This window comes from Ziziphus jujuba, chromosome 1 (assembly GCF_031755915.1).
Source record: "Ziziphus jujuba cultivar Dongzao chromosome 1, ASM3175591v1".
In the NCBI taxonomy this organism is placed as follows: Eukaryota; Viridiplantae; Streptophyta; class Magnoliopsida; order Rosales; family Rhamnaceae; genus Ziziphus; species Ziziphus jujuba.
The window spans coordinates 46,200,616-46,209,889 of NC_083379.1; the positions used below are offsets into that span (position 1 = coordinate 46,200,616).

Consider the following 9,274-nt stretch of genomic DNA (forward strand, 5'->3'; position numbering starts at 1 on the left):
AGGTGAGTGGATGGTAATATGTGTAGATATAATTGCCTAAATGTTATGATAACAGTTTTTATCTACTTAATGGAGAATTATTAATATTATTTTTGTTATATACAATAATTTTTCTGATTAAAAAAAAAAACAAAAGAGTGACCATAGACAAAAAGAATACATTCAATAAAATAAAGGAAAGATATATTCTAAAGCTCACATGTACACTCAAATATCTTCAAACAAACAAAGGGCCAAAGGCTGTCTCATCTTGTACGTGTGTCTTTTTAATTTTAAAGTATTTCAGTTTGTCTTTAACACATTTGTGTAGTGTTACATTTTGGAATATATTTATTTTTTATTTTACAATAAATTAAAATGGTTAGGAATATTTTTGAATTTTTTTCAATAGGCCCATCAAAATATGCGAATATAAGTACAGAGAAGAGTTGGTTTAAGCCCACGATAGACATAGCAAACATGGGGATCAAGCTCAACTCAGTTTTCAGTAGTCGTTTCAAAGAGAAAAGATTAAATTCTTACCAAGTAAAAAAAAAAAAAAAAAAAAAAAAAAAAAAGTTCAAAAGGAAATTACAATGAAGTTGCGAGCCAGATCAGGTTCAGCTTTAAACTGCAAAAAAGCTATTCAGTTTTTGTCTTTTAGTATTGGTTTGATTAACTTGTGAGAGTTTCCATCTGATCTCTTCCACAGTTAAAAGTATATCTTTTTAATAATATATGACAAATCATAATAGGAAATGAAAGAGAAAAATAGGAAAGAAAGGCCCAGCAAGTGAAAGTTTGATGAAATCTATGCAAACATGAAAATGAAAGGTCCTTAGTCCTTCAACAATGGCTTGGCCCGCCACCAACTTGTTTTTGTCTGTCATGACAAGAGAACAAGCTGTTGGTTGTCCTCTACCTCATCCGGACACCTTTCACAGCAGATGCGATTTTTCTCTGAAACCTTTAATTAATCCAACTCCTCTAACTTCAATGGTGGCTTTGGAAGTCATGTCCATCTGAGATAATGACATGACCAAACAGAGCTCTTAAGCTCTCCATATAAATTTTGGAGAAAAAATTGATAGCTTTTTTTATTTTTTATTTTTATTTTATTTTTATTTTTGTTGTTGATAATGAGGAAGGGGAATTCATTACATTTTAAATCCATGACTAAAAACTATAATCAATGGTCATTAACAACTAGATTATCGCAAAATAACAAAATTACATAGCACAAAGAGGAAGGAATCCCATACTTATAATAGAAATCCACTCATATTGTTCCACTCGTTATAAGACTACAGCGGGTTTAATGCTAAACTATTAAATGTTTTGAACATTATCTTTAAACTTCAAAAAATATCATACTGCACCTTGAATTATTATTTTTTCAATCAGCTTAGTTCAATTATGGATTTTTGACATATAAATTTTATAAAATTAACTATACACAACTTATATAAATCTGATGAAAAACTATTTTATTATATTTTATTTCGTTTTTAACCTGCGTATATCTAATTTTATCAAATTTATTAGACAAAAAAAAAAAAAAAAGGACTAAAGTGACCAAAAACCAACAATTCAAAGGGTAATATGACCCTTTCTTTTTCTTTCACGAAACACATATATACACATTTCATTCTCTGTCACATTACAGAAGCAAATCTGCAACTGTATATTACCTTTTGCTTATTATTATTATCATCAATAAACAAACTTATTTACAAAAATACAAATCAATAACAGAATTCGACCTTTTAAAAAAAATACAAAACAAAACACAATTAGTCTTCCATTCTGACAAACAGCAAAACGACTGGGGTCCCCAAATGCCAACTATATAAATGGCAGCAATATGTGTTTGCTACCAGAAAAGCATGAATCAGACATTGATTAAAGCTTTAAAAAGTGTGGGTTGAAAACCAATAGAGCAACAATCATTGTATTTGTCAGATCCCACTTGAAGCATGTGAATGAAACCAATGGATGATCTCAAGAATATGAGAAAGCAGGTTAAAAAGTTTCACAAATTGGTCCCTTTTATGATGTGTGAAGGCATACATTAACATTTGGTCCTTCTCAAGGCAACAAGAACAAGAAATTAACATTTATTTAAGGTTTATGGACTATATATATATATATATATATATATATATATATATGGTGGTGTCTGTTATAAACAGAGAAATATATAAAGGGGATTAAAAAAGTGAGTAGATCGTAATCAAAGTGAAAGATCAGCCAAGTCGAAAGTTCTTGAAACAGCTTTGAACCAAGATTCCACCTTCTTCTTCCTTAATTCCTCTCCTAAAACGGGCTTGAAAGTTTCCGCGCTTTTACCCTTTTCTCCAGGAACAAAAATGTCATCTTCAGTCCAAACCCCAACAGCTAGGCCGGCAGCATAGGCTGCTCCAAGAGCTGTTGTCTCTATGTCAGCTGGTCTAACTACCGGGGAACCCAACAGATCAGCCTGCAATACAAACAATAATTATTTAACAAATACAAACTATTTTACAACATAGAAAGAGTTATTAAAAGAGAATAAAATCATCAAATAAAATAACACTAGTGATGTAGATGGATGGATAGGTGTGGATTGGAGATTGGACAAGTATTGTGTCCAAATCATGCCAAAGCCAACAAATAAACAATAGGAACAAAAAGGTTCAAACTATAAAGTAATGCCAAACTAAGCAATTAAAGCACATATAAGATGGATCTCCTAAAAAGTTAAACAAGAACAACAAAGATGTAAATAAACAGAAACCAGTTTTCATACAAAATTGTTGATTTGAAAGGGCAACGAAACCTAATGTAATCTAGCTTTCACAAAGTTACAGACAAAAGTTGTTTTAGAAAATTGCTTCAAGAAGCTCGCACCATTATGATTTTAGAGTTTATAGAAAAGCATATTGCCTTTTCTTGGTAGGATGACTAAAAAAAGATTGACTTTGTTTCATTTTCCTCAGATTCATATATCTCCAACATTATGTCAGTTCTCCGCTGAGTCACACAAACCCAAATTGAGATTTATTTATTATTATTATTTTTTCCTTTGATAAATTAAATGAGATATATGTCTTAAATGGCGCGAGAAAATGCCAAAAGTGCCTTTTGAGGGTCGCTTGTGAGACAAGAAAACTATCCGACATTTAGGCATGATTATACACAATATAACCAACAGAACTTGAATGGAAATCACAATTGCTAAATATGTAGAAAGGGTCACGGAATCGCACCTTAAAACATTCATCCCAACTGAGGAGAAAACTTTAAAAAAAGTATCGAAAAAAAAAAAATTGAAGAAACGAGGAAAAAAAGAAAACAAAGAAATCTCAAACCTGAATTTGCATCAAGAGGTTGTTAACAGTAGCACCACCATCCACTCTGAGCAAGAATTCTCCATCCTCATTTATAACAGCACCTTTTACCCCAGCATCTTTGTGCATCGAATCCAATACATCTTTGACTTGAAAACACATACTTTCCAAGACAGCCCGGGCAATGTGAGCTTTGGTTGTAAACCTTGTAATGCCAATACAAACCCCACGAGCATCATCACGCCACCATGGAGCAAACAAGCCATTAAAAGCAGGAACAAAATATACACCACCAGTGGAATCAACCTGTGATGCCAAAGCCTCAATCTCACCAGCACTATTAATTACCCCAAGACTATCTCTAAGCCACTGAACTGCAGCCCCAGCAATAGCAATAGATCCTTCCAAAGCATAATTGGCAGGAGCTGACGGGCCAAGCTTGAATGCTATAGTGCTTAAAAGGCCATGCGTTGAATGGACAATTTCTTCTCCAGTGTTGATGAGTATGAAAGCACCTGTACCATAAGTGCCTTTAGCTTCCCCTTTCCTGCAGGCCTGACCCATCATTGCTGCATGTTGGTCACCTAAACACCCTGAAATAGGGACCCCAGCAATGGGCCATCCTTTGGTAATGTGTCCAATGATTTCAGAGTTGCTAATAATTTTGGGCAGGATTGAAGCTGGAATTCCTAGGGTTTTCAATGTGGGTGTATCCCAATCAAGGGTATTGAGATTCATAAGCATAGTCCTTGACGCATTTGAAACATCTGTGACATGTAATCCCCCATTTACACCACCAGTTAAATTCCAGATCAACCAAGTGTCTATTGTTCCAAAAAGAGCATCCCCACTCTTCACAGCTTGTTTAACAGCGTCAACATTTTCTATCAACCAAAGGAACTTCACAGCACTAAAATAAGTGCTTATTGGCAAACCACATGTTTTTACAAAATGAGTTCTTCCGCCTGGTAATTCTTTCTCTAATTTTCTGTTCGAAGAGACCAAAAAATACATAGAATCATGGCTAATCCCAAAAAGGGTCATGGTAAAAAATTTGTCAACTTCAATATGAAATAAACCGTGAGAAATTTCAATTTCGAACTTAATTATTTAACAAGCCTAACTTTTGATCAAATCCTAAATATACAAAATACCCAGTTCAAATTACAAATTTGCAAACGTATAAAAGATCTAAAATTCACAAAGGAAAAGGACAAAATGAGTAGTCGTAGGCAGAAGTAGTAGTACCTGCAAATGGAACTAGTACGAGCATCCATCCAAACAATGGCGTTATAGAGAGGAGAACCAGTGGATTTGCTCCAAACAAGCGTAGTCTCTCTCTGATTGCTCAAACCAATAGCCTTGAGCCCCTTATCTACGTTGTGGCCATCAGCTGTGGCCTTGTCAATGGCTTTTGTCATGCACACCCTCGCGCTCTCCAAAATCTCCAATGGGTCATGCTCAATCCATCTGAAAAACCCACCGCCAATTCAGACAAACAATCGGAAAAGAGAGAGAGAAAAAAAAATACAAAGAAAAGAGAAAGGGTTTGTTTTCAATTACCCGGCTTGCGGATAGAACTGAGTGAACTCGACCTGGTGAGATCCGACTGCACGAGCTTCACGGTCATAGATGATGAATCTGGTACTGGTCGTTCCTTGGTCAAGTGAACCAATATACACTGGCAGCTCTGTCGACATTTTTCCTCTTTTTTCTTCTTCTTCTTCGTCTGTCTTTCTTTGGATATTTGTAGGATTAAACAGAGCAAAAACAGAGCAAGAGCAATAAATATAATATAGAAATAGACTACCAAATTATGGTAATTTGTTTTTTTTTTTTTTGGTAAAATAAATTACGGCAAATGGAAAACGATTAGTATTTTAATCAATTGTCACTGTTTTAGTTTTTTTTTTTTTTTTAAATCTTTTTCTTGTGTATTACCAAAAAAATCTTTCTCCAGGGAATGAAGATAGGATCGATGATAATAATGACATCTAAAATTAAAAACAACAAATTTTCCGATTTCTTTTTTTTTTTTTTTATGAAATAATCAGATAATTACATTCCAATTACAATAAAGAAATTATTATGGAATACGAGCTCCTTTTAAGGTTTTTATTTTTATCTTTATTTAGTATATATATATAGTTATGACGCATTATCTCCGGAGTTCTTGGTTCGCTAAACGACCGTGGACGGCAATTTATTATTATTTTATTTATCAAAGTACAACCTTTGACGGAACGTAATTTCAATTTCCAGATGGCAATTTATTATTCGGCGGTCACGTTTGACTTTGGTTCCATCACACAGTGCTCGTGTGTCATCACGAACGCTCATCAGATCTGGCTGCTAATATTCGCGAGTGCACAAAGTTTATTTTGATACTCGCTCATACCTGGCAGTACACGTGTCAATAAATTTAGTGTGTATATATATATTTATAGATTTTTTGTTTCCTTAATTAAGCCGGGTTTGTTTGGAATTGGTTGGCTCCAGGCTCCACTTAAGGAAAGCACTCCACATTTGACCTGTCACAGATTGAAGATTTTTAAAAGCTCGTGATCATCGAAATTAGTTGGTTTTTTGACTTTTGGGATTGGATTGAATTTAATTTATATTAATTTATGGATAGGAACCAACTTTTTTCGGGCATTTAATCTAAGGTTATCCCTACATTTTTGTAACAACTAATTAATTATTGATTCATTTTAATACCCAAAGTTAGTAAGTTCGATAAGCTAATTAACAAACATACCAAATGTGCAGTTCAATCAATCCAATCAATAAATATTTTAAATAATGACAAATTTCTCTATTTCATTTTTCTCTAATTTTGATGGTTGGAATTTTTGTTCATTCTTTTAATGGTTAGCGTTTTTTTTGTTTTTTTGTTTTTTTTTTTTTTGGGTGAATATTCTTTTATAGTTTAGTTGAATCTCGCACGTGGAAGATTGCTAATATTCATACCTTGGAGTTTTCAACTGCCCATGGAGCTAATTTGGATTTTTTTTTTTTTTTTTTTTTAAATTCTCTTGAACCAATTTTGATAGAGGCCCAGTTGTATACTAACTTTATCCATTGGAAATTGAACAAACCCTCAGCCGTGTGACCCAGCCCAAATACAAGTTTTTATAATCTCATCCGATACGTTTCTTCTGTAATGCTTGGTGTTTTTTTTTTTTTTTTTTTTTTTTTTTTTTTTTTTGGTAATAAGTAATGCTTGGTTAATAATAAAAAATAAATAAATAAAGAAAATAAATTGAATACACCCTAGATTCTTACTTTACCAATTATCAAACATACCTTTTATATTTTCTGTCAGTGAAAGTGGATATAATTTAAAATCATAGAGACAAAAGTTTGAATTGTATCTGGTCCAATATTTTTAAATTTGAGACTCCTTATGGGACACGATTATTAAAACTGACACCTAGATTTTTATACTGACACCCAGATGTTTAATTTTTGTTTTAGGTAACAATTAGAAAGCTTTTTTGGGGGGGAAAAAAAATCTATTTTATATTATATCCATAAAGTATTGTAGTATTTAAAGGTCGTAAATTACCAAAATCAACGGTATAGTATAAAATAATATAATATTAAACCATTAAGTATTATGATATTTAAAGGTAGTAAATTATGCCTGCCTAGATGGACCTGTCCCAGTAGTATCTGCATAATAAAGCTCTTCTAAATCAAATTCATAAGTACCAACAAAAAAGGTGGAAAAAAACATGAAAGGTTGCGTCAAAGATTAAAAAAAAAAAAAAAAAAGGGAAATAAAAAACATGTTAATAAATGTGCTGTCTTTCCGTAACGGGACAAAAATTAATGGAAGGAAATTTGTTGCGTATTATAGAATTATTGTTATGAACTGTTATTCCATAGAAAATGAGTATTTATTTAATATTTTCCATGTCAATTTCATTTACTTTATCCTCAAGCGATTTAGAAAGTTTGAATCTATCTTTAAAAGGTTATTCGATCAGTTACTGCAAGAGATTGGTGAATTTACTTTATTATATTTTTTCAGGAAATACAACTTTCTATATTTATTTTATTTTATTTTACGGTGGAAATTCAAATGAATCAAATTCAACTGGGCTTTCTAGAATGATCATAACATATCACTTGAAATATCTGTATAATCTCCTTCTGCGGATAAGGTAGTAAATATATATAAAATCTCCTCCTCTTTATATTCATCAAAAAAAATAATCTCCTCCTCTTTATGTTACTATTTATTATTATTTTTTTTAACAAAATATTCTTTGCTATTAATTACGCTATATCTAGAAGTTTTGCACTTTATTAAAGAGGAAAAAAATAGTGTTTCTTTTTTTTGGTGGTAAATATAGGAAAAAGTAGAGTTGGATATGGGAGAACATAGATACTAAATTGAAAACTCTATTTAGGGTGTAGGCAGTTCAAATTATGAGCCTATCAAGATCTAGCCTAACTCATTTATCTAAACAAAAGTTATCAACATCGAAGGCATTTCTTCGAGTTGAAGAAAAAGTACTTTTGAGTGGACCACCACCAGGGAATGGTACATATTCAAAATTGTTTAACAAAAGCGACAATTCCTTCTTTTTTTTTTTTTTTTTTTGGTGAATGAAAAAGGGTGACCATTCCTTCTTCCGGTTGTTCTGCCCTAAATTTGAAGCCACTGGGGCCATGCTTTGCCACTACACTGCATCTGTTTCAAAATTGCAGACAGCCAAACAGTCTCAAATGAGTCAATAATGATATACATATACATATATATAAAATCGAAGCTAATTTTTTTCTTTATTTAATGGCGATGATAAATAAAGTGGGTTAGCTCCAATGATAGAACATTTCTATTTGTATCAATGAGAATATAAATTTAAATCATATGGAAATTAAGAAAAATTAATAGTTTATATTTAGGTAATTTATAAAAAAAAAATGATGATGATATCACTTGTATGTTACGTGAGTCCTTTAATGGTAATGAACGTCGATAAGAATATTACTCATGATGACTTAAAAAAAAAAATAGATAAATCAATAATTTTATACAATATGCTTTAAGAATAGTATATATGTTAAAGAAGGATGCAAGATGTTTCAAAATTTTAATTAAGGTATCCTATGCCTTTTTTTTTTTTTTTTCAACATACCCATGGAAAAAAGCATTTTATGTAACAAAATGCATGGTCATATAGCTTTATTTATTTTTTTGGTGAATGTGTTCACGTGGATAAATTTACTTTTTCATATACATTATTAATATTCATTGGACCACATGTTAATAAGTAATTGGGATACAGCATCATATGGCAAAGTACTTGTTGCATGACATACTTTGTGGTAGCAGTGGTGTTTTAATATTTACGACCAAAATGAGTACTATTGGTTTCAGCCAATAAAAAATAATAATAATAATAATAAACAAATAAAAAAGAGTAATATTGGGCATTCAAGTTTCAACTATATGTGACATATAATATAAATAATTCATGGCTTTCAAATTGGGCGTCACCAGGATTCCTTTATTCTATTCCTTCTAACATTGTGGTCTTTATCAAACATCAGTCAAAAAGTATTGTTCAACTTCAACTCACCAAGTTAGCTTTAGATTAGAGTTTGTAAATTTCCGACTCCTTTTTAAAAGGTGTTTTGAGTAGAAAACAAAAGAACTATATTCAGTTATGGGACAAAGAGCATAGTTTCTAAACAACTACAAATAATAGATAAAATGGGTATTTCTTTTCCTTTAGTAGTTGGTCGATGATTTTATTCATGAAAATGAAAATAACGATAAAGAAAGATTAATAAATAAATAAATAAGGTATAAATATATATACATAAATCTAAAAATAGGATTATTCAGCAATATATATATATATATATATAAATAAGATGTGTGTAGGAAAAGCATTGCTCGTGAGGTTGGTATTGTGTTGTCCTGACTCCTTCAGGGCTTGGAATTGGAG

The 9,274-nt window shown here is 31.6% G+C and overlaps 1 protein-coding gene across 1 annotated transcript; it reads right to left on the reverse strand.

The window, feature by feature from the left end:
- Nucleotides 1-2,001: 2,001 nt before the first annotated feature.
- Nucleotides 2,002-5,215, reverse strand: LOC107407412 (glycerol kinase). Its single transcript, XM_016014699.4, has 4 exons — nt 4,872-5,215; nt 4,557-4,778; nt 3,330-4,296; nt 2,002-2,458 (listed from the first exon to the last, which is right to left on the reverse strand). Exons 1-4 carry the CDS (start codon nt 5,006-5,008, stop codon nt 2,213-2,215), a joined length of 1,572 nt encoding a protein of 523 aa, XP_015870185.1. The 5' UTR covers nt 5,009-5,215; the 3' UTR covers nt 2,002-2,212.
- Nucleotides 5,216-9,274: the final 4,059 nt, after the last annotated feature.